At 36.9% G+C, this 27,478-nt stretch overlaps 1 protein-coding gene across 2 annotated transcripts in view; it reads left to right on the top strand.

Moving 5' to 3' along the window:
* CNTNAP5 (contactin associated protein family member 5) overlaps positions 1–27,478 on the top strand; it is a 956,089-nt gene that overhangs the window by 477,578 nt on the left and 451,033 nt on the right. For both annotated transcript variants that reach the window (XM_060177957.1, XM_060177958.1), the window contains exon 7: positions 12,635–12,778. In XM_060177957.1, the coding sequence (XP_060033940.1) occupies positions 12,635–12,778 (144 nt within the window). The remainder of the gene's footprint in view (positions 1–12,634; positions 12,779–27,478) is intronic.

The following is a 27,478-nucleotide window of genomic DNA, read 5'->3' as shown; positions in this document are numbered from 1 at the left end:
TCAGGCCCCACTTCAGTACTTCAGGACATTAGGGTAGAAGTACAAATGAAGTGCCTGATGCTAGTGCAGCCAGTAGAGCACTCACATTTCCGTGAACAAGTATCCGGGTTCAAACTCCCATTCCCCACCTGCAGGGGAGAAACGTCAGGAGCCCTGAAGCAGCACTCTCTCTCTCTCTCTTTGTCTCTTAATTAATGTATTTATTAATTAATGAATTTATTATTGGATAGATACAGAAAGAAGTTGAGAGAGGAGGGGGAGATAGTGAGGAAAAGAGAGACACCTTCAGCCCTGCTTTACCACTTGTGAAACTTCTCCCCTGCAGATGGGGACCAGGGGCTTAAACCTGCCTCACTGAGCACTGTAATGTCTGAGTTTAACTAGGTGTGCCAGCACCTGCCCCCCCCTTTCTCTGCATGGTTACTTTCTGTAAAATCATGTCATTTAGAGAAAATAACCATAAAAATCAATCAGTTTGGGTCAGGATCAACAGTAGTTACCTAAGTAGGTATTATTATCCGTATAGTATTTGAATAAAGTCTTTAATATACTTAGAATATAAGGACCATTCTGGCAGAGAAAATGATGTAAGAGAAGCTGATTTATTTTTGACTCCAGGGTTATTGCTGGGGCTTGGTGCCTGCACCACAAATACACTGCTCCTGGAGGCTTTTTTTTTTTTTTTTGGTAATTTTTATTTATTTATCTTCCCTTTTGTTGCCCTTGTTGTCTTTTTATTGTTGTTGCAGTTGATGTCGTCGTTGTTGGATAGGACAGAGAGAAATGGAGAGAGGAGAGGAAGACAGAGAGGAGGAGAGAAAGACAGACACCTGCAGATCTGCTTCACCGCCTGTGAAGCGACTCCCCTGCAGGTGGGGAGCCGGGGGCTCGAACCGGGATCCTCATGCCGGTGTATGCGCTTAGCGCCACCTGTGCTTAACCCGCTGCGCTACTGCCTGGCTCCCTGGAGGCTATTTTTTTCCCCTTTCGTTGCCCTTGTTGTTTTATCGTTGTTGTGGTTATTATTGTTGTTGTTATTGATGTTGTTGTTGTTGTTGGATAGGACAGAGAGAAATGGAGAGAAGAGGGATGACAAAGAGGGGGAGAGGAAGATAGACACCTGCAGACCTGCTCCACCACCTGTGAAGCCACCTCCCTGCAGGTGGGGAGCTGAAGGCTTGAACCATGATCCTTAAGCTTGTCCTTCATGCCACGGGTGCTTAACCCATTGCACTACCATCTGAAATGCTCAAGAGACTGACTTAAGCTACTGAGACCATAGTGGTGATCTCTGCTCCTGTGAGTGCTCCCAACCTACTTGGGGTGGCAGAAGGTCACTAAGTAGTGTGTGAGTAGTTAGCTCAGGATTCAAAGAGTCCTGGGAATGTGGCCCCTAAGTGTTGTGTATTCTTTTCTTCAGGTTGAAAGTAGGTCAAGTAATAGGGTCCAACTGAAAAGTTATTGGCAGTTAGAGAAAGTTGGTTCTAAGCATATTGCTCAATATATAAAATAATTCAATAAGTATATGCACTTTTATTACTAAAATAAAACCTCTTCAAGAGACTATTGTGAGCTGATCTGAAAAAAGTTAAATTCAGTGGAAGTGTCACAGGAAGCACTTGCCTTGCATCAAAATCTAAAGCCAGAGTAGAGGGTAGATGATGACCCAGAGTACTAGGCAGAGAGTGTGGACATGGACCAGCCACCTTATGAAACATGGAAGGGTGTAGAGATCATTGCTTCTTTGCTTCCAGAGTGTAATTCAGGGCTGTCTCTGAACCAGTGATCATCACTTCCTTTGTTCCTTAAGAAAACAGACTTAAAACAATTCTCAGCAACAATGAGGAAACTCTGGGTGTTTGCCCACAAACAGATGATTAGATAAAGAAGATGCAATATCCATGTAATGGAATGGTGGAGCTAAAAATATGAACTAATATTTTTTTTTAATTTTAAAATATTTTCTTTAATTTATTTTAATGACAGAGAGAGAGAGACAGAGAGAGAGAGATATTGGGGGGGGTGGCATGGAAGGGAGAAAGACCAGAACACTGCTCAGGCTTGGATGATAATGGTGGTGCTGGTGATTGAATATGGGCCCCAGAGCCTCAGGAATGAGTCTTTTGTATAACAATTCTATTTTCTCCACCTTCTTAACAATGTGGATGTTTGGTGGTATAAGTCAGGTGGAGGAAGATAAACTGTGCGTGAATTCACTGATCCTTGCCTACACAGCAAACAAATGGACTAAATAAGCAAAACTAAAGTTTTCAACCTGAAGATTAAATTAGTGGTTATGTGTGGAAAGAGAGAGGGAAGGAAAGGTTGCTGAAGAAAATTTTTTCTTTTATAACTTTATTTAGTTTTATAAGACAGAGAAAAATTGAGAGGAAAGGGCATAGAGAACAAGGGAAGGACAAGAGACACCTACAGCACTATTTCACTACCTATGAAGCCTCCCTGCTCTATATGGGCACAGGGGACTTGAACACAGGTCATTGTGCATGGTAACATGTATACTTAACCAAGTGTACCACAACCCAGCCCCCATTTATGTTAAGTATACGTCTAAGGAAGGAGTTAGACTGTTAAAGGTGAGCTTAATGTGTATATACAAATGTTGATTTGTAATGATCTACAGCCAAATCCTACATCATGTTATATGTTGTAACCGATTACTTCCCCACAACCTGTGACCTGAAAGTCATAAAGATAAGACACAACATGTATTTTATGTCTTTTAGAATGATAGAGATTAGCAATTCTAAAAATGTTGCCAAGTGAATCATAACTCAGAGTGGAGATGAAATCATCATCTGGTAACTCTGAGCATTATTGTAATTGCCAACCTGTCATTTGATTGATACATTTCTTGGATTTAGACTGATAATTAAGGATGTTGGTAGGTGGTTCACTCAATAGATGATGCACATGACCATGCACCAGGGCCCAAGTTCATGACCAGGTCAATACATGGAAGCCCCTGCAGTAAAGTAGTAAACTTTACAGTAAACTTTGCTGAGCAGTAGAGCAAAGTTCCTGTGTCTCTTTTTCTCTCTCTGCCTCTTTTTACCTTTCTCTCCCTCTCTAGCTAGAAGAAAGAAGAAAAGTAAAGATGACCATCAGCAGTAGAATTGTTCATAGCATGAAAAACCAATTATGCTGGCAAGCAAGTGATAAATAAATAAGCTGTTTACAATTGGGTTTCGGGAGTCGGGCTGTAGCGCAGCGGGTTAAGCGCAGGTGGCGCAAAGCACAAGGACCGGCATAAGGATCCCGGTTCGAACCCCGGCTCCCCACCTGCAGGGGAGTCGCTTCACAGGCGGTGAAGCAGGTCTTCAGGTGTCTATCTTTCTCTCCTCCTCTCTGTCTTCCCCTCCTCTCTCCATTTCTCTCTGTCCTATCCAACAACGACAACAACAATAATAACTACAACAATAAAAAACAAGGGCAACAAAAGGGAATAAATAAAAATAAAATAAAATATTTTTTAAAAAAGAATAAAAAAAAATTGGGTTTCACAAGAAAACTTTGACTTCTGTTACCACTGGTAATCCTTACCTTTGACAATATACCAAAAGGGCAGTGACAACATACTCTCGTACTTTTAATTTATTGCCACCAGTGTTATCGTTGGGGTTCGGTGCTGGCACTATGAATTCACTACTCCTGACTGCCATTTCTTTCATTCTTTTTAATTACACAGGGCAGATAGAAATTGAGACAGGATAAGGAGACAGATAGAGGAAGAAAAGACAGATACTTGCAGACCTGCTTCACCATTCGTTTTCCCCCTGCAGGTGAGGATTGGGGGCCTAGAACCAGAGTCCTTGTACTTGGTGATATGTGAGCTTAGCCAGGTGGACCACCATCCAACCTGTAGCAACATATTCTTTATAAGGGACATGACATCTACATATGACTTGGCAAAGTAATTTTTTATTTGTTTTTGTATTATCTTTATTTACTTATTGGGTAGAGACAGGCAGGAATTGAGAGGGAAGAGGGAGATAGGGAGAAAGACAGAGAAACACCTGCAGCCCTGCTTCACCACTCACAAAGCTTTCCCCCTGCAGGTGGGGACCAGGGGCTTGAATCTGTGTTCTTGCACACTGTAACATATACACTCAACCAGGTGTGCCACTGCCTGACCCCCGGCAAAGTAATTTTTAAAGGATAAAATTATGCCTTTCACTACAAATTGAACTATCAAAGCCAAAATAAGACAAATATTCACAAATGGGCATCTTCTAAACTAACAGAACTTCAAGTCAGACAAAAAGATGAATCTTCAGAACAGTAAGACTTTCATATTTAAGCGGGGTCAGAGGAAATGCTAATAAGGAGAAATGAGCTCATTGCCATGGAATAAGATCAAAGTCTAAGAAAGATATAAGCAAATACCAGACAAGAGAAGAGGCATGAGATCAAAGAAAACAAATCGGACAGAATCTGGGATCTCATACATTTAAAATCAAAGCTGATTCTTGTGTGGGATTCATAGAGAGGGAGTCTATCTGTGACACCAGCAAACCCATAAGGGTAGCAGTGAATTATGTTCCCCAGGACATGTAGAATGTAAATGAAACATTATGTTTGAATACTTAGTTTTTTGACCAGTAAGGTACATGTGCCTTACCATGAGCAAACAAGAAAAGTCTGAAAAGAAAGCCCTTGTACTAAAGACAAAAAAAGACAGTGATGCAAAAGTAGTTTAAAAAGAAAAGTATTAGTGTTTTCCTTCATCTAATTCAATACATATTTATTGTATCTCATAGGGTTAAATCATGTTGTGAATCAATATTCAAAAATATGATACTATCCTTACACTTGATAAACCTTTTAGAGGAATTCCAACTATTCAGCAAATATTTATTTAGCATCTATATTCAGCAAATATTTATTCAGCATCTATGATGTATCAGTCACCACGTAACATTTTATGCATCAGTCAATGAAAATAATAAAAACCCACCTACCCTCAGGATGCTTGAAGTTTATCATGAAAGACAACTGCATTTTTTATATATCTACATGCTGGTCAGGGTAGGCACTCTTTCAGAGGGGTTATTGGAGCAGGTTTTTTTAAACAGTGAATTTGTTATACTAATATCTGGAGAGAACTGGTTCACAGCACCTGATTCCCTTATGTTGCAACAGATATTTTATTGTGATAATGAAAATGAACTTTCTTACAAGCAAATATTTAAACATCTACATTTCCATCACCTCTCTGTTGTGTCCAGTACCAATCTCCTGCATCTAAGTCTAACCTCCTCAATATAAAAAATGATATCTTCAAAAACAAAAAAGTGCACTTGTCAGGAGAGATAGCATAATGGTTATGCAAAAAAAAACTTTCATACCCCAGGCTCCAAAGTTTTAAGTTCCATACCTTGCACTACAGGAAAAACACAGCTGAGTGATGTCCTGATGGGTGTGTCTATCATCTGCCTGTATATATGTCTGTCTATCATCTATCTACTATCTGTCTCTGTCTATCATCTATCTATCTATCTATCTATCTATCTATCTATCTATCTATCATCAATAATATGTCTTTCTGGGTCTCTTGCTCAACTGAAATGACCCCAAATTTTTGCAAAAAACTTAATCACCTCATGGAAAGTAGTAGTTAAATACATAGTGAGTCAGATTTGTAGTAAAAATGGACATTAGGTTTTTTTAATATTTATTTATTGCCTTTTGTTGCCCTTGTTTTATTGTTGTAGTTATTATTGTAGTCATCATTGTTGGATAGGACAGAGAGAAATGGAGAGAGGAGAAGACAGAGAGAAGGCGAGAAAAACAGACAGATCTGCTTCACTGCCTGTGGACTCCCATGGACATTAGTTTTTGAAAGTTTCTGAGAGTTGTCAAAATAAGAAGTATGTTTGACTAGTCTTAAAAAATAAGTTTTCTGGGGAGTCAGGCAGTGGTGCAGCAGGTTAAGTGCACGTGGTATGAAGCGCAAGGACCAGAACAAGGATCCTGGTTCGAGCCCCCCACCTGCAGGGGAGTTGCTTCACAGGTGCTGAAGCAGGTCTGCAGGTGTCAATCTCCCTCTCCCCATATCTGTCTTCTCCTATTATCTCCATTCTCTCTGTCCTATCTAACAAAGACAACATCAATAACAACAGTAATAATAACTACAACAACAATAAAAAACAAGGGCAAAAAGAGGGAAAATAAATAAGTATTTAAAAATAATGATAATAAGTTATGTAAGACAGATTTTGAGTAGAAATATTTTGTATCTTTAAGCTGTCCATCAGTAAACAGAAATGTTATTAATGAAAGCTGGGTTTCTAGGTTTGGGACCTGAAGATTTGTGGCTTACTAAAGGCCTCTGGGTTCATACAGATGACACTACATAAAATGTACCTTTTATTCTGATATACTATAATTATCTTCTCTATGATGTAATATGCTAGGGTCTGAATAAATATCACATGGGCACCCTAGACATTTAAATCAGCGTATGGTGAGCTTAATAGGATGCAGTCAGTCATATTTGGCTCCAAAAACAAAGATAAATTCAAGAGATCTCACTAAAATTTAAAGGAAGTATATTGGTAATTATAAATGTAATAGTGTAGTGTAAGATATTGAGGAAATCAGTGTATGAAACACACAATGAAGTAGCTGAAAATTTCTCAGAATTTTAGGATAGAAATTGAGATCAAGCAAAAAAAATACTTTTAGAAAGCTGGCTAAATGGAAAGAATGTAGAAAAACATCTGAAAGGATTATTTTTTCTTCAGAATTTTTTCTTTTTTTTTTTAATTTTTACTTACAAACAGGAAACACTGATAAACACCATAGGATAAGAGGGGTACAACTCCACACAATTCCCACTACCAGAACTCCATACCCCATCCCCTCCCCTGATAGCTTTCCTATTCTTTATCCCTCTGGTGGGAGTATGGACCCAAGGTCATTATGGGGTGCAGAAGGTGGAAGGTCTGGCTTCTGTAATTGCTTCCCCAATGAACGTGGTCTTTGACAGGTCAATCCATACTCTCAGCCTGTGTCTCTCTTTCCCTAGTGGAGCAGGGATCTGGAAAGCAGAGCTCCAGGACATATTGGTGGGGTCTTCTGCCCAGGGTTGGCATCACAGTAGCATCTGGAACCTGGTGGCTGAAAGAAGAGTTAACATATAGGGAGCCAGGCAGTGGCACAGCGAATTAAGCATATGTGGCGCAAAGCACAAGGACTGGCATCAGGATCCCAGTTCCAGCTCTCAGTTCCCCACCTGCAGAGGAGTCCCTTCACAAGAGGTGAAGCAGGTCTGCAGGTGTCTATATTTCTCTCCCCCTCTCTGTCTTCCCCTCCTCTCTCCCTTTCTCTCTGTCCTATCCAACAACAACAACGTCAATAAAAACAACAATAATAACTACAACAATAAAGCAATAAGGGCAACAAAAGGAAAAAAAGAGTTAACATATAAAGCCAAATTGTTGATTAATCATGAGAACCTAAAGCTAGAATAGTTTAGATGATGAGTTGGGGGGGTATTTTGTAGGTAGTTAGTAAGCCTATTTTAGTTATATTCTTAAGAGCCCATGACTGTACTAGTTTTTTTTTTTTTTTTTTTTTTTTTGAGCCTGAAATCTGATATGCAGGTGGATCCAAGTTATTGTCTGGGGAGATGATGTCATGGCTGGAAAAAGGACCAGAAACCTGGATCAGCGAAGAGAGTAGCACCCAAATATGGGAAAGATGCATAAATATTGTTGACTTTAAACCCCACCAATTTGATGTGATCTGGGGCCCATATTAAACTAGAACATTATTGATTTGTGTAACTCTGATAGTTGTAGCAAGTCCATCCTTTTCTTTATTTCTTTATTTCTCAGTATGAATGAGATACTTGAAAACACCAGTGGGGCATTTGAGGAATAACATGGCATGTTTACTTCCAGCATTTTGAAAAGAAAAAGAAAAATTCTATGAGACCTTTGGGGCAAGTTTATCTTCTTGCTTATTAATTCAAACAAGAAAAAAATATATCCAATGGAATTGCTAGTGGTGTAAAATATTTCATATGAATTGCTGCAGACATCTATTAGAAGAGTGACTATCCATATGATTTGTTTTCATAAATTGTTGAAATTGATGCCACAAAATACCATTTTTGAAAATCATCTTAACTGAGAAGTTATTGCCATTAAGAACATTCCTACAAAGAGGAATAACCATGTGCCAGGAAGTAATCATTAGTATCATAGTAAGTACAATTTAAGCAAAAGGTAAAGGCCATTACTAATTAATCATCACTGTGGCTCCAAACACCGTTAATATACATATATGAGGGCCAGATGGTGGCACACCAGGTTAAGCACACAGATTACAGTGCTCATGTACCTGAGTTCAAGCTCCTGGCCCCCACATACAGGAAAGAAACTTTACATGGGGTGAAGCAGGGTTACAGGTGTCTCACTGTCCCTCTCCCTCTCCTTTCAATTTCTGCCTCAACAATAAAAATAAAGAAATCAAATATTTAATAATAAACAAGTGTGTATCTTCATTCAATTGAATAAGCAAAAAAAATGCTGTCCATTTTTAATCACTAGATAACAGTTTACATTACCTTGGCATAAGACATATTTTCCAGGATGTAGGTAGGACCCAGGAGTCAAGCAGGTTTCTGAGAAATTCTTACAAATAAATAAACTACCTGCCAGAATTTGAGAAAAGTCAATGCTAATAACATGGGGAGAGAATCAGATGGCAGCTGAATTAAACAGAAGAATACATTCAGGTTGATCAATATTCATATTTTGCAAATATTATCTACAATAATTTCATTGCATCAGGCCATGCACAGCAGTGACTCTGGTTACTTGATAGACAGAAGCAGAATTTAGAACAAGATTTCAATTTTTATTCTCACGATTATGATAAACCAGTCACAAATATACAGAATACAAATGATCTGAGGACTATAACTATTAATGTGGAATTAATAGCTAGCTGTGTGCCTAGTGAACCTATAAATTGTATAAGACATTGAGAAAAATCAATACTACATATTTATGAATGATGCATCAAATTATGAATCAGGTTTCTTTTCTCTCTCTGATCTGATATTTGATTATATCCGTGATTTAATACTACGATTGTGACCTCAAATTCTCAACTACTTGAAAAAAAATCTGAAAATCAGACCAAATTCCAATGTGGAGAAATGGAGATGGCTTCTTCTCTGAGGCAGATTTGATGTGTTTGTCACCACCTATCCATGAGAGAAGAAAGACTCAACAATAATGATGAATGATAATTCTTAAATTGTATTTAAGACTTAGCTTATTGTTATATAAATACTTTAGGGTATTATGGTTTCCTCTTTCCTTTCCTACTCTTCATTTCCCTGAGCAAAATCCTGAGTGGGGAGCTAACATGTGCCATATAAGAAGAGGTGTGGAAATAAGCAAAAGTGTCTTTCTACTCTGTTCATGGTCACTGCCATGGTCTCACATTATGAGGTCTAGTCACATGAACTTTCTTGATCTCCAGATTCAGTTTCCATCTTTTTCATCTTTCTTTACTGAGACTCCTAGAGACTTCACACATAGCAACATCCTCAGCAGTTTATTTTACACTACGCTAGAATGATCCTGTGTGGAGTCATAATTTATAAGAAAAATGTATTTGGTAAGTTCAAATGACCAAAATGTATTTCTCCTATATGTTTGGATTTTATTTAAGAGTCTTGGCTCACAGTTTCCCCAGGATGTTCTAAATGTGAAGAGGCTCAAGTTGTCTTTTGGGGGCTGGTCCACAGCACACATGGTTAAGCTCACACATTACAGTGCGCAAGGGTGCAGCTTCAAACACCCCTCACCACCTGCAGGGCGGAAGCTTCAGAAGGGGTGAAGCAGAGATGCAGATATCTCTCTTTCTTTCTCCTTTTCTTTTTTCTTTCTTTCTTTCTTTCTTTCTTTCTGTCTGTCTGTCTGTCTGTCTGTCTGTCTTTCTTTCTTCTTTCTTTCTTTCTTTCCAACTCTGGCTTATAGTGGTGTGGGGGATTGAGCCTGGGACTTTAGGGCCTCATGTATGAAAGTCAGTTTGCATAATGATTGTGCTATCTACCCTCCACCCCTCTTTCTCTTTCTACCACTTCCTCTCCTCTCAATTCCTCCCTGTCTCTATCCAATAATTAATAAATAAATATTTTAAAACTTAAAAATTGATTTATATTTTTTGAATTTTTATACATTAATTAATTCCCTTTTATTGTGCTTGTTGCTTTATTGTTGTAGTTATTATTGTTGTTGTTATTGATGTTGTTGTTGTTGGATAGGACAGAGAGAAAGGGAGAGAGGAGGGGAAAACAGAAGGGGAGAGAAAGATAGACACCTGCAGACCTGCTTCACCTCTTATGAAGGGACTCTTCTGCAGGTGGGGAGCTGGGGCCTCGAGCTGGGATTCTTATGCCAGTCCAAAGACAGAGAGGGGGAGAGAAAAATAGACACCTGCAGGCCTGCTTCACTGCTTGTGAAGCGACTCCCCTGCAGATGGGGAGCCAGGGACTGAAACAGGGATGCTCACGCTGGTCCTTGTGCTTTTTACTACGTGTGCTTAACCCGCTGCACTACCTCTCAACCCCCATAAAAATTATTTTTATATATTAGAGTATATAAAGAAAAGTTTAGGGGCCAGGTGTTGGCGCACCAGGTTGAGTGTACATGTTATAATGCACAAATACCAAGGTTCAAGTTCCTGGTCTCCACCTACAGGGGGGAAAGCTTTGCAAGTGGTGAAGAAGGGCTTCAGGTGTCTTTCAGTGTCTCTCCCTCTCTACCTCTTCTTACCCTCTCCGTTCTGTCTCTACCTAATAAATAATAAAAACAATTAAAAAGAAAAAAAAGAAATGTTTAAAAATACAGTGCTGAACTTTGGGGGGAAAGACAGTGTTCTAAAAAAGTTAATAATGTAATAGGGTTTACAAAATTATAAGACTACCAAACTATAATTACATACTATATCGGCCACCCAAGTTAGATGAGAACTCATCTAGTTCTCACAAAGTCTTAGAGACAATTTGACTACTGTGTTTTTAGCATGTTTATGTATTTTATTATTCTTCATATGAATGAAGTCCTCTGGTGGTTGAAGACAACTTTGATAGTAGCTGCAGTCTGTTTTGTTTATAAAAATGTAAAGCTGTACCCCAAATTTTTAAATATTGTAAACAGATAATGAATCAATGCAGTTTATTCAAAAATAGGCTTCTAGAAATAGCCATTAGTATAATATTATCTACCCACACATGGGGTAGAAATGTTGATTAGAGAAGTAAATGATCCTAAAATGCACTGTACCTCTGGTATACCTCAAGTACATGCTAAAGATAATGTTTCAGGCAATGAAGAATGACTGAGTTTCCTGTTATGTAGGACTGATGTAAACTTGCATACAGAAGGCCTCCTGTTTCTCTTGTATAACAGACAGAATACTCATAACACATAAGATTATCTTTTAAGTATTATCTTTATTAAAAACTAATTTTTAGTAACTTTTATTGGAAAGACAATTGATAAATAAAGCTAAAATCTCAGTTTCTGATTATAGACAACCTCAATAGTTCAGTATATTTCCTCCAATCCTATATTTTATATGCATTTTTATATTATTATTATTATTATTATTATTATTGGCATTATCATTTATGCTTAATTTTTGCTATTTCATTTTTTTTGTTGTTTGTTTGCATCCAGGGCTATTGCTCGGGCTTGGTGCCTACACTATGAATCCACTGCTCCTGGAGGCCATTTTTTCCCTTTTGTTGTCCTTGTTGTTAATCTGTGTTGTTGTTACTATTATTGTTGCCATTGCTGTTGGACAGGACAGAGAGAAATTGAGAGAGGAGGGGGAGACAGAGAGAGGGAAAGAAAGATAGACCCCTGCATACCTGATTCACCACTTGTGTAGCAACTCCCCTGTAGGTGAGGGGCCGGGGCTTGAACAGGGATCCTTCCGCAGGTCCTTGAGCTTTGTGCCATGTGCACTGAACCGCTGTGCTACTGCCTGACTCCCACTATTGCATGTTTTAACTAATACTAAATCCATTTCCCATTTTATCACAAATATTAAATAAGTGCTATTATGAACAACTATGTAAGATTATATCCCGTTAATGATCAACCAGCTCCTTTAAAAACCATGAGAAGTATTTGAATTGTTTGCTGTTTTTATAAAAATAATTCATAAATGTCTTTTACATAAGGATTACTTAAGTAAAAGTAAGCTTAAAACTGTATGTTCTTATAACTGAATAGAAGTATGTTTTTTTTTTTCTCTCTTGCCTTTGGCTCTTTCAGGTACTTATCTTATAGATGGAAATAAAGACGTTGATTTTCTTTTCTTTTATTCTCCTTGTGTAAATTATTGTTTTATTGAATGTTAAATAGGTTTATGAAATAATTGAAATAGTTTTGTAAAATACGTCCTTAAAAAGCAAGCAACTACAGTTATTTTTACATGAACTAATCAGTATACTTTTAAATTTGTAATCAAGTGGCATCTATAATTATTTAAGCATATTATTTCATGCATGCAACTAAATCTATTGAAACTCACTTTCCTTTTCTACTCCTTCAGAACTTTCTCTCTTTCTCTCTCTCTAAAGCTAAGCTTTGGAGGTATTCCAGTACCAGGCAAACCTGGGACATTTTTAAAGAAAAACTTCCATGGATGTATTGAAAACCTTTACTACAATGGAGTAAACATAATTGACCTAGCTAAAAGAAGAAAGCATCAGATCTACACTGTGGTAAGTCAGCATTTTTTAAACCATAGTCATTTCTAACATTTTAGAGTAAGTCTTGCTTCCCTTATCTCCAGTTTCTCATCATAATGTGATTGTACTGCATTACATGGGGGTCCCATCAGGAACCCAGGTGAAACAGGAGAGTGAGAAAAAATACAGGGGCTGTGTCATGTGAGTTTTATTAATGGAAAAAGCAAGTACTTTAACACCACCTAGAGAATTCCATATTCCTGTTACTTGGATTTCAGTTGTGCATAGTTTTTGAAGCCTTTACTGAGCTAATGTAAATCTGTTTATTATCTCTGGGATATGTAAGAAAATAACCACATTTTCTGTGAAATTCCATTGCTTGAGGATTATATATCTGTTTACATATTACTGATATTAAAAGCATAATTTGAACAAGGCAGATCAAACATTCACATTTTTGAGAGATTTCTAAGTAACATTTGTTATTTTGGCAAGTTAAATAGTGTCTAATTAATTAACATTTGTCTTTCCCAGTGGACAACAGTCTTCACAAGTGCCGGTTGCTTTACTGTTTTGTTTCACTGTTGTATTCATCATACCTAGCATAGAACTTTGCCCCTTCTAATGTTCAGCATAGTACTGATATTCTTTAATGAAATGACAAAAACAAATCTGATTGTAAACCTGTCAGTTTCTTCTAATCATATTTTTTTTCTTCATGTAATTTATAGCTCTGTTATTTAATACATACACAGGACTGATAAACCACCCAGATGAACTGATCTTTCATCAGTCAATATAAACTTGGATTTCCCTTGGATTCTGGGGCCTATTCCCAGCATTAACTCATCAAGAAAGGAAATGAAAAGTACATAAAGTAGAAACAAATAAATTCTACTCAATGACAATTTTCTTTTTTTCTGAAATCGTTTGTCTGACATTAGTATAACTACTTCCTATAAATAATGACTCTTTATCCTGTCTTTCTTTTATCCTCCCATTTATAACCTACCTATGTCATTACATTTGAAGTGAGCTTCTTATAGACTTTCAACAGTAAAGTCATGTTTTCAGTTCACTGTCATTCTCTGCCTTTTAAATTTGTGCTTTTAAAATATCTGTTGTAAGCAATTTATTTGAACAATTTACCCTTAGTTTTAAAGTAATTGAACTTCTATCACACACATATTTTATCTGTGTTTTGCTATTATCTTTTTTCATCATCCCTCTATTCTGAGGGATTTTTTTTTTAAAGATTTTTTTTATTATGAGAAAGATAGGAGGAGAGAGAGAACCAGACATCATTCTGGCACATGTGCTGCTGGGGATCAAACTCAGGACCTCATGCTTGAGAGTCCAAAGCTTTATCACTGTGCCACCTCCCGGACCACACTATTCTTGGGGATTTTTTAAAGAAAATATATATCTAGTGTTTTTGCATTTCTATAGTAGTGGTTTCTTAGATATTATACACCTTACATATAACATCACATTTTAATGATATGCCATCAATACATCAATTTTAGTTAAATATAAAGCTTTTTGACTCAGTACCTTAAATTGTTTATTATATTATCAACATTAATAATTATTTCCTTTTTATATATTCAGTAGAAGTATATAAGCTTATTTTTACTTCAGTTATCAAACATGGTTATTAGAAAATAAAAGATGTAGTGTCATCCATTTTTTCATAACTTTTTTACTGTTGTCATTTCTTCTTTTCATATCTCAGTACATTATTTTGCATCATCCTCTATAATATGTATACATATTACATATATATGTATATATGCATATATATTAACATTCTTTAGTCATCTTCTGGGATATGTATGTTGGTGACAAATTATCTTATTTTTTCTGTATCTTATATTGTCTTGTTTTTCACTTTTTTAAAAAAGAAATGGGGAGAGGGAGATAGCATAATTGTTATGCAAACAGACTCTTATGCCTGAGGCTTCAAAGTCCCTGGTTCAATCCCCTGCACCACTATAAGCCAGAGCTGAGTAGTGCTCTGGTGTTTCTCTCTCTCTCAAAAATAAAATAATAATAATAATAATAAGTGGGAGAAAGGGTGCTGGGTGGTGGTGCACCTGGTTAAAAAAGAAATGTTCCCTGGGTATAAAAATCTTTATTGGCATTTTTTTCTCTCAGCCCTTGAAAAATGTTGGGTCACTTTCTTTTTGCCTCAATGACTTCTAGTGACAAATCTCCTGTCATTAAGGAATTATCTTTCTTTTTTGTTGTTTTTTTGATCCTAATGTGTCATTATATGGAGTTCTTTGGGTTTTGTTTTGTTTTATTTTTTTATTTTACTCTGCATCTTGAATTAGTAGGTTTCTGTCATTCACCAAATTTAATAAATAGTTTGCTTTTAAAAAAAATATATATTAGTTCTTTTCTCTTTCTCATTTTCTTCTTGAATTCAAAATCTATGAAAGCTAAGAAGAAAAGAAAGCCTAATTACAGTTGATAAAAAATGTCTGCTTTGAAATCAAGACCCAGGTTTAAGCATGATCTTCTCTGAACTGGGCTGTACTTTTGTATAGGGGTATCTTTCCCTCTAACCCTCCATCTACATCTTAAAATGTTGGCCTAAGAGTGGTGAAGCTTCAATAATCACACAAAAAGTATAATTACTCCCCCTCATTCCGTGTGTGTGTGTGTGTGTGTGTGTGTGTGTGTGTAGCATGTGTTCTTGTTATCTGTGATGAAATCATGATTCACCATTAAACCATTTCAGACATCATCCTTATAGGGAGTGAATAAAGTTTCTCAAACTTCTAAATAGGATTCAGAATTCAGGTTCCATCAGACATGTGACCTCGACAAATACTACAAGAATACACAGCTATTATCTATTAAATTTATTTTCCCTATGAAGTATTTCAGTGCTTGGAGTGCTCTGTTCTAGTGCAGCCACATGGAAGTAGTGGCCATAGTTTTACTATGGTGTCTAGTTGATATCAACCAATTGTAGTAAAACATATATCATAGTAAGCTGCCTTTTTTCTGGTCCTAATATTAAAGACCAGGTTTCTAATGTCCTTTTTTATCTGCACCTGTTGGGGTCTCTAGGTTGCTGATCCTTCAATAGAAAGTCTAAAATATCTGAAGCACCAAGAAAATATAGGAATATCTCTACATTTTTAACTATTTGTGGCTTTCTTTCATTCAGATTAGTTTATAAGTTTTTATGTATAAACTTTAAAATTTGTACTTATACTTAGTGGATAAATATTAAAACTATTTTTGTATTTCCATTAGTGGGAAGTCTCTTACACTGAAATTTCTATAAAATTTATGAGAATAGGGTGCCAGGCTGTGATACACCTGGTTAAGTTCACATATTACAGTGTGCAAGTCCAGGTTCAAGTCCCTGGTCCCCACATGCAGAGAAAAAGTTTCACAAATGGTTAGCAGGTATCTCTCTGTCTCTTTCCTTCTCTCTACCCCCTTTCAATTTCTTTATGATTTTACCCACTAATAATAAATAAAAGTTTAAAAATAAAAAAATGAAAAAAAATTATGACATTTAAAATTGTGAAAAGACTATACCATGTTATCATTAGCAGGCACACTTCCCCACTCCTTTTTTTTCAGTCTGTTACATTGGACTATGTGCTTAAACTATGGGTATGGATTATAATTCTTTTCCTTAATGGGTTAACATAGAGGTGGGTAGAGTATATGCATTACCATGTTCAAGGACCTGGGGCTAAGTTCCTAGTCCCCACCTGCTTGTGGAGGGGGCTTCATGAGTAGTAGAATAGTGCTACAGATATCTTTCCTCCTCTCTGTCTCTCATTTTATCACTATTTCTTCTCCCCTCTATCAAAAGGGAAAAAAAAAGAGAAAAAAAATCCTGTGTTAAATTATAACACATGATATTTTATTTTTTGAGGTTGCATATTTGAAACATTTTTTTTAGTAGCCATTTGACTGCAGGCTGTGAAGCAGACTTGGTTGAAAGAAATTACAACTGGGTTAATAATTGCTATGGTTTTCAAAAATTTGAGTCAAAAGTCTCTATATTTTGATTCTAAAGAGAAATAATGTCACAAACAAGAGTTTGTCAGATGGACTCTAGTTCCAGTGCTTCAGTCTTTTTTTAAATTTCTTTATTGGGGAAATTAATGGTTTACAGTTTTTTATCCATTCCAGGCTTAAGGCTTTTTATAAGTTCCCCACCTATATGTGCTTAGGATATAAATTCCCTGGTTAATCTAAGCATTGGTTATTATTTATTTACTTAATTTTAGAAATCTGAGATGAAATTGCAGAGAAAGAGAAAGAGAGAGAGAGAGGGAGAGGGAGACACACACGAGAGAGAGAGAGAGAGAGAGAGAGAGAGGGGGGGGGGGAGCTGAAGCTCTCCTCTACCACTTGGGAAGTCCCCACACACACAAACACACATTCTAGGTGGTAACTGTGGATTGAAGCAGAGTCCTCGAACTTGGATAGTGAGGCCACACTGAGTATTCCACCAGCACTAGAACTAGTTTTTATAAGGACATTTTATTGTGTCTAGTCCAGGGAACTTGAACCATGAAAAGTATTTCTATCATAACTTTTCCCAAATATTATTCTCAAGGAATATTTCATAATATTTTGGTTTCACTGTGTTCAATCTGTCAATGGAATGGAAGAATTTACTGCCTGTTAGTAACTTAGATTAATTCCATGAGCAATAACTCAGCTACAAGACAAGGTAGCACTGTCTTCTAATACCTGCTAGGGGTTGGCAGAACATTTTGTGCCTAGGAACCAATGAAAACATTTCGCATTTCCATCATTCATGAACTGACTAAAGTTTGAAGGTATGTGGTCTTGAGCTTTAACTAGAAATAAGATTCTTACTGCAACATTTATAAAGGGAAACCTGTATACATTATATTAGAAAATATATTTAATGATGAGGTACATGAAATAAAGTAACTAGACAGGCAGAGCAAATATGCATAATAAAAAAGAGATAGAATATAAGCTCTTGGGAGTCGGGCTGTAGCGCAGCGGGTTAAGCGCAGGTGGCACAAAGCACAAGGACAGGCATAAGGATCCTGGTTCGAACCCCGGCTCCCCACCTGCAAGGGAGTCGCTTCACAGGCGGTGAAGCAGGTCTGCAGGTGTCTATCTTTCTCTCCTCCTCTCTGTCTTCCCCTCCTCTCTCCATTTCTCTCTGTCCTATCCAACAACGACTACAACAATAAAACAACAAGGGCAACAAAAGGGAATAAATAAATAAAATAAGTATTTAAAAAAAAGAAATGAGTGTTACAACTATTGAGAAGAGCATACCCATTTAAGTAAAAAAAATGAAAAAAAAGAAAGAATATAAGCTCTCAGAGGAGGCCCGGTGGTGGCACACCTGGTTGAATGCACATATTATAATGCTCAAGGACATGGGTCAAGGTGTCGGTCCTCACCTGCAGGGGGAAAACTTTTCAAGTGTTGAAGCAGTGCTGCAGGTGTCTCTTTGTCTCTCTTCATCTCTATCTTCTGCTTTCTCTCAATTTCTGGTTGTCTCTATCCAGTAAATAATGATAATAAAAACTTTTAAAAAGAATATGAGTTCTTGAATATTAGCAGCCTCTATCCTCTCCTTTTCTGAGTGAATACTAGCTACAACTTTAGTCAATGTTTTGTTGACTTTGAGCTACTATAGCACTTACGAAGTTGCCTGAAGTTTCGCTGGCATACTTTGTTCCTCAGAATTTAATTGGCAGTGTTGTTATTATGAGGCACAAAGAATCCGTTTAGCACTAATGTACTTGAAAAAAAATTCCCATGAAAAATGATTCACTTCGAAGGCAGACAACCTTCAGTTTTAACCTCCACAATTTAAAGGTGGTAAAAGCACTATTTTTCCTTTTAAATTCCTTCCACGCCTTGCTTAAGTGAAAACTCATACCGCTACATAGACACACACCTACACATGCGCACACACAGTTATATATTCACACTTTTTCCTCTTTGAGAATCCCATATGTAAATTAATGGCTTGTACCACTAATTAAAAGTGCAAACTCTTTTACTCCCAAGGTCAGGCTTAAAGGTTCCCCCAAAGAAGCAGCTGCAAAATCAGCTTTGCACCAAGTCACTAAGTCATCCCTGTGCAAAGTAAGGGCCTTTAAAAGGAATGGTATTTGTGTTCTTTCTCTGTGTCCACAGTGTTTCTCTTAATTATTGAATCTTAAGATACTCTTACAGGTACAACATGTTCTAGCAGAAAATTGAAAGGGTCAAATAATAACAACAACAACAACAATAACAACAACAATAAGGCAGTAGCAAGGGTATGTTAATGCTTATGGCTCGCAAAATGTGATTCAAGGCTCTCAAAGCTAGAATCTTGGCTTCCAGCACAGCCCTCTGCAGCAGTCTGCAACCAGGCAGTGTCCTTGCTAAAATCCATCATTCCTTTCTGATGGGAACTTCCCACACCCCGGAGATTTAGCAGCTGTTCCATGGGGATAATTCAATTTAGGCTTTATAGCTAGATTTGACTACAAGAGGATCCTGTATATCCCCGAGTGCAGTAAAACTAACAGCTCAAAGTAGACATAAAAAATGCCTCACTCTTCTCCCTCAAATCTTCCATCCTATGCTAATACAGTGCCATATAATAAACAATCAGGGAGTAAATGGTCCATTGAAGTGTATGTACAGTACCTGTAATGTGGATTATTATATACATAATATAAGAAACATATCATTCTGCTAGTTTCCCGAAAATGATTAATTTTATACTTCCCACCTCATAAGAAAGGATGTTTTCTTTGAGCTCTAATTTCTGCATTTCACAACCCCTCCTTTGCAAGTCCAGAAAAAAAGTGTATTTTCTCTTTTTTCCCTGTGTAGGTCTTAAGATAATCATTTTTTAAACAAAGAATACCCTAGAAATGTTCAGATTCATATTACTGTACTTTTAATAGAAGATGAGAAAAAACAAATTAGTAAAAACAGCTGTAATTATACAGAGTTGGCTTTGGGCTTAATTGAGTATGCCAATTCTCATCTGTGTTTTTGTCTTCAAGCAACAAACATCAAGGAATTGAATGGAGATGACCAATGCTAAATCGATATGATGGCAACCTCAACCCCACAGCTGACATGGTTTTATAATCTCAGAATGCATTCCCACTCAGTCGATTCTTCCTAGCAACAGCAGCAGTGAAGCAATGCTTAATGAATTGCTACGATACTGATCCATCTGCAATGTTCACTCAGAAGTAGAAACTTGAGCAAGTTATCATATCTCAGTATTCTTATGTTATGATTATAGTACCTGCCTCTAAGTGTTATTGTGAAGATTAACTATGTATTCATCACAGAAAAAGGTTCATATTATTGTCCCAAACATTAGAACTATTAAGTGAACTTTCATTTTTAATTTTTTAAATTTTGTTTATTTATTTTCCATTTTGTTGCCATTGTTGTCTTTTTAATGTTGTTGTGGTTATCATTGTTGATGTTATTGATGTTGTCCTTGTTAGATAGGACAGAGAGAAATGGAGAGAGGAGGGGAAGACAGAGAGAGGGAGAGACAGATAAACACCTGCAGACCTGCTTCACCACCTGTGAAGGGACTTCCCTGCCAGTCCTTGTGCTTTGCTCCACATGCACTTAACCTGCTGTTCTACCGCCCGACTCCTTTAAGTGAACTTTCAACCAAATCATTCAAATAAGTAAAAACTTGTAATTTATTTATTTATGTGTTCATTTATTTATATATTTATTATTATAAGGGTTATTTCTGGGGCATGATTCCTGCACTGTGAATCTACCACTCCTGGTGGCCATTCTCTCTCTCTCTCTCTCTGTCTCCCTCTCTCTATCCTTCTCTTTCTTTTTCATTTTAATTTGATATGACCAAGAGAAAATGAGAGTGAAAGGAAAGATAAAAACAGAGACAGAGAAAGTCTTGGAGTACTTGCTTTTTCACTCATGAAGTTTCCCCCCTGCAAGTGGGGACCCAGGCATCAAGCTGGCTCCCTGAGCATGGTAACGAGTGTGCTTAACTAGGTGTGCCACTACCTGGCTTCCAGAACCCATATTTGTTCTCAATCTTTGATAACAATGAATGAATACTTCCTTTTTAAAATTATTAAATCCCAACAAACAGTAAAAGTTGACTTAAGATAGCTCAAATTCTACCTTCCAAGTTTGAAGTTTAGATTAATCGCAAATTATATAGATTGTGGATGGTGATGTAGGTTTTTATTTGTTCATTTAGTTTAGTTTGTCGTCACTAGAGATTCAGCACTCTGGACTGAATTTTTTAGGTAAAGAAAAAGAAAGAGTGAGATATATATGTAAATATATATAGAGAGAGAGCAGGAGAGAGAGATACCATGGCACACAAGCTTCTTCCAATGTGGTAAGTGCTAAACTCAAACCTGGGCCACTCACACAGGAAAGTAGGCACACCATCCAACAATCCAGACGAGCTATCTCGCCAGCCCTTACTATCGCCTTTAAATAAACATCTGCACTCCATAATGGTCCTGGGTCCATATTCTCAGAGGGATAAAGAATTGGAAAGCTTCCACTGGAAGGGAGGGGATGTGGAACTCAGGAGGTGGGAATGTGTGGAATTGTACCCCTTGCATTCCTATAGTCTTGTCTATCATTATTGAATGAATAAAAGAAAGAAAGAAAGAAAAAAAAAAGAAAATACATCTATTTGTTTTAGAAAGAGACAGAACTAGAGATAGAGAAACCAGAGAACCTTGACTCAACTCTGGAACATAGTAGCTCCAGGCATGCAAGTCCATTGTGCTGCAGCTGGACTATCTTCTTGGTCCCCAAGACATTAGCTGTGGTCTAGATTTGATCAAATGATGGACTCTTTAAAAATAAGACATTAGAAAGATGCTGCCCAGGGAGCTGGGTTCTATTGTGCAGAGTGAAATCAGTACTACTGTACTTGTGTACTTCTGCTGCCTTGAAACAAATGGGAACACAATTGCTTATTTATTATAGCTATCAAGTTATGCAAACAATCAGATAGGTATGTGTTTACACATATCGTAAACATTCACATATATACACTTTTCTCTGTGTACACACACACTCACACACAGTAACCACTTTTGTACTTACTGTTCTGTGACCCAGAAAATCATGAAAATTGTTGAGATAAAACTCTCTACTGTCTAGGGAAGCCTATAATCCCTTCAGCTTGTCCCCAGGATCCTGTGTCATCTCTGTGAGTATGCTCTGTGGTAAATGATACTTCCTTTTGATGGAAGGAAAATTTGAGAAAAGAGCAACTAGCATATCTTATCTTCTCTTGCCACATTCCTGCTGTCTTCCCCTGTCATTTGACAAGTCTGAATTTCACATCACCTGTTTCTATGTTGTATGCTCTTTATAACACAGAAAAACATTATAGCCTATTACCTTTCAAAGTAGACCATTACATTTCTTTTTGGACAATTGAAACTAACTATATGACATCAAGGTCATATGAAAAATAATATGATTTAAAGTTGATATATATATAATATTGGCCATATTCTCTGAAATATATTTTAACTTAAACTGGTGTTATGAGGCCAGTTTTATTAACTCATCTAATGAACCAATTACTTATACTATTAAATAAAACCTCTGTGTAGAATGTTAAAATCTATTGTATTTAATTATTGATAAACTTTTAAAATAGAGCATCCAGAAAAGAATACATATTGTACCCATATACATTTGATTTTTATATTTAATGTATACTTTATATATGCAGGGTATGTACTATTGACAAAGTTATAATTTTATACTTTATATTTTAAAAATATTTTGTATAATTTTTATTTTTTTCTAAAATCATATTCTCTTTAGATATTTCATTTAAACATTGAGTCAGTTCACAATAGTTTATTTAAGGTTTTACAAAGTTAAACTTTGATTTTTTTACTGCTAAAAGAAATACTGAATTTATGAATATAATGCAAAAATTATTTCCTAAAAATTAAAATAAATTCAAATTGGAAATAGTTGTAACAATTATAAATTTTAACAACCTTCATATCCTGCAAAGGTCATACCCACTCATAAGATACAAAGCGACCTGCTTACCGGTAACTGTTACTTTTGCCTTGAAGTTAAATATTTTAAAATATACTAAGTATATTTTAAAAGATTTGATGAAATGAAAGTTGGTATTTATTCATGTTTTTTTGCTTGCATACAAAACTTACAACTAATGAGCTGAGCATATTCTTTTTATGCATGCTTTTCCCAATAATAGAGGCAATAATTGCTTCCTCATTTGAAGACATCTTGTTTCAGTGAGTTATCTTACAATACCACAAATCACCATGCTAATGCCAGAAGGACAGTAAATGGTGGGATGACAGATGGACCCATGGTTGCATTAGTTCTTCTGTCCCTGAAACATCTGTGAGAGGCAGACAGGGGAAACATTATTATCCACACTTGATACTAAAGTATATACTATTTTTAGGACTACGGAAAGTCAATCATACATAGTCAATGGCAGTATCATTCACAGACTTCTACCATTTCTTCTGGAAAACACTACCTAGCAGCTTTTATTCATTATATTATGCAGCCAAATTTGTTTTTAAATTTATTTATTCCCTTTTGTTGCCCTTGTTGCTTTATTGTTATCGATGTTATTGGATAGGAGAGAGAGAAATGGAGAAGAGGAGGGGAAGACAGAGAGGAGGAGAGAAAGATAGACACCTGCAGACCTGCTTCACTGCTTGTGAAGCGACTCCCCTGCAGATGGAGAGCCAGGGGCTTGAACCCGGGTCCTTATGCCGGTCATGGCACTTTGCGCCACCTGCGTTTAATCCACTGTGCTACTGCCTGACTCCCACAACCAAACTTTTTTTTTTTAAGTTCCTAAATGTCTTGCATGTGAAAGTGGAAAAAAGAAAATCAAAGCAGGGTATATCTGTGAATAGCAATGCTTATTTGGGAAGTGAAGACCAACCAGGTGTTTCAGAAATACTTCCTTAATGTAGTTTGTTAATTGCTAGATAATTCTTTCTTGACTATATCTTATAATATAAAAAATCGGTGGGGGGCAGGAAGTGATATACCTGGTTAAGTGCACACGTTAAAATGAACAAGGACCGGGTTCAAACCCCTAGTCCCCATCTGGAGAGGAAAGATTTGCGAATGGTGAAGTAGGGCTGCAGGTGTCTCTCTGTATCTCCCCCTATCTCACTCTATAATCTCAGTTTCTGAGTATTTCTATCCAATAAATAGAGTAAAGAAAAAAATATATTTAAAAAAAAATCTTAGGGAGTCGGGCAGTATCGAAGCGGGTTAAGCACACTGGGCACTTAAGCACAAGGACCAGCTTTAGGATTCTGGCTGGAGCCCCCCGGATCCCCACCTGCATGGGAGTCGCTTCACAAGCAGTGAAGCAGGTCTGCAGGTGTCTATCTTTCTTTCCCTCTCTGTGTCTTGCCCTCCTCTCTACATTTCTCTCTGTCCTATCCAACAACAACAACAACATCAATATCAGCAACAATAATAACTACAGCAATAAAACAACAAGGGCAACAAAAGTGGATAAATAAATAAATGTTAAAAATTGGGGGGCAAAATACTTGCCTTTGGCAAAAGGACTAAAGAAAGCTACAGAATGTAGTGTTTGAAAAGAGGCTTACAGCTAAGTCATTGTGATTTTGGAAATTGCACTTAACTGTTTTCCTGGGTCCCAACATATCCAGTGTCTGCTATGTAAGTCAGGCCCTTCCTTCTGAATTTAAGGAGATGACTGCAAATCTTAAGAGAGGGTTTCAATACCTTTTCAGATACCAAGTCCTCTGTGACCAATGGTTCATTTATTCTTCTAAGGCAGATGGAAACTTTTCTGCTTGAGTTTGAATCCATCAGAAGCACACATTTCTTTATATCAATGTTTCTTTTTCATAGTTTTTTACTAGTTCCTCTTATTTTCTAATCAGACTCAGGCTCTTTGTTCTTTAAGACTTTCACTATGTACATATCTTCCTTAAAGCTTTTTTATTCTGCCTCTTCTATTTCAGCTGAGTAGCTTTTTCCTTTACATCCTCCTCAACATAGTTGCAAACTACACATCCTTCTTCAAGTTGGCAACTAAAATTTACATCTTAAACCAGTGAGCTACTCGGAGACATAACTGACTCATAGCGGCATGTCAATTACATACACATGAGTTGCTGCTTGGAGATAATTCTGCCCAGGGACAGCTTCAAGTGTGACCAGTGCCTCAGATTGGGGGATTCACTTAAGACTTTTGAGACAGCGGTTATATAGAAAACAATTGTGAAGTTTCAAAATTCTAAAGCCAAGAACCACCTTCAGGGTCCATACATGAGAATCAGTTGCATCTTCACCCTACCTGTACTAATGTTGGTAAATTCCATGTGGCTTGGAAAACAGTGCTAAGAACAATGTGGCTATGTTTATGCTGGATGGAAGAGAGCTAGATAGTACATCAGCAACATCCACTGTGGGCTTGGGAAAGGAGGCATGCAGAATATACTGTGCCTGTTGGTCTTGCTTGGGGGCATTCCTGACCCTTCCTTCTCTTCACAGTCTTTCATGCTCTCACCTGATCCACCATAACTATAATTTCCATCGTGGTCATCATTAAAATTGTATAGGGAATGATCATTACCTTCAGTGGGGTGAGGCAATTTAAATCTTTCTATATCCCCAACATCCATATAGTAAACACCAAGTTACCAACTCAGAATAATTCAAAGCTTATCCTTCAGTCGCACACATGAACCAGCCTCCACCCAACTGAAGGAAGCGTCATTGCTATGTTACATTCTCTGTCTCTCTCATCTCTCTAACTTTGTCTTTCTACTTGAAAAAAGAAGTCAGCCTGGGGTGGATAAGTCGCAAAAGTAATACACACACACACACACACACACACACACACACACACACACACACACACATAAATAAACAGAATGAAAACTGACCCTTTTACTTGTGTGTTTTCTCATTTAGACTTTGTGTTCTCCTTACCACCATTTTGATGGTTATCTCTTCTGACATTGCACTTACCTTTATGGTGTGACCCACACTTTATGTTTACTTTATTGTCTTGGTAACTCTTAATGTTGTTGGTTTTCTATTTGCTTATAAAGTTTTCTATTTCCAAACTTGACTATAGTTTCTGTCCTCTAGTCTGCAAGTCCAACAGTGATTCAGACTTTTACATTCCCAGTCACTGCACAGTGATAAGACCTATGTTTGTTTTAAAACAGTTAAAGAAGTGAATTGTAGGATTAGTGGGTAAACACACACACACACACACACACACACACACACACACTAATGTGGGAAATTGATGTAGATTTTGAAGACAATTCCAAGATATAGGAAAATATTTTAGTCAGAGGTATGGTATATTTCAAAGTTCAAGGAGAGACACATTTATTTCTGGGAAATAATATTCTATATTCTATATAGTTTTGCGCAAGATTCACCCCCAAAATGCTGTGTAAGTTTCACAAAATGAACATTTGTTCTTTTATGAATTGCTCATACTGTTAGACACATAATAGGAAATACAAAGTGATGGCTTGACTTTATGTGTTGAAGAAGTATATTATCTTTGACAGCACTAAAATTAAATTCCTAACTCCTACATAATTGTTATAGAGTCTGAACATGGTTACTTAGGCTCTCTCTGTTTCTCTATCTTCAATTACTACATAGAGCTAATAATATCTACTTAACATTAATATAGTCTCTGCTGGAATACTATAGGTATTGAATCACTAATAGCTAATAATATTATCATCATATCTTTTTTTTACTGTTCTCCATTTTGCTCACCATTATTCATTCCCTATCCCTCTGTGGAAGACTACTTTTCTGTAGCTGTATCTATTTTCCTGTTTAAATGGCCTTAGAAGTATATCACCAGATAGTTCAGATCAGTGACTTATTTTTTCAAGTCTATAATGAAATATATAATACAACTTATTTTGCAAAACAAAATGAATTTTGATGCATGTATTTAGAGAGAGGTCAGAACCACATCCCAGCAAATGTGGTGCTGGAAATCAAACCCTAGTCTATATGCTGTCTGTCTAGCCACCTGCATGTCTGCATTCTGCATAGCATCTTGGGGGACACATAGTTTATGCTGAATCTGTTCATTGATGACAGGTCAAGAACTCCAGGTAAAATTTTAGACCAGGAGAATAGTAGATAAAATTAAGCTTTACAAGCAGAGGGTAGATAGCATAATGGTTATGCAAACAGACTCTCATGCCTGAGGCTCCAACGTCCCAGGTGCAATCCCCCGCACCACCATAAGCCAGAGCTGAAAAGTGCTCTGATTAAAAATAATAATAACAACAAGGGCAACAAAAGGAAATAAGTAAATAAAATAAATATTAAAAATAATAATAATAATAATAATAATAATAATAATAATAATAAGATATTCTTCCGTCTTTACAATTTTAGAACAGACTTTTCCAAATGTTCTCTCTCTCTTTCTCCCTCTCCCTCTCCTTCTCCCTCCCTCTCCCCTCTCCCTCCTCCTTTTCCCCCATCTCTCTTGCTCTTTCCTTCTTCCCTTCAGGACTATCTCTGAGGCTTGGTGCCAGCACTAGAAATCCACTGCTCCTGGCAGCTGGACATCTTTTTCACTTTATTGGATAGGACAGAGAGGTAGAGAGGAAGTGAGGCAGGGACAACTGCAGACCTGCTTCACAGTTTGTGAGGTGACCCTGTCCCCCT

Source organism: Erinaceus europaeus, chromosome 18, assembly GCF_950295315.1.
Source record: "Erinaceus europaeus chromosome 18, mEriEur2.1, whole genome shotgun sequence".
NCBI lineage: Eukaryota > Metazoa > Chordata > Mammalia > Eulipotyphla > Erinaceidae > Erinaceus > Erinaceus europaeus.
Note: the sequence above shows the minus strand (reverse complement) of the source record. Positions and strands in the feature narration are given on the sequence as shown.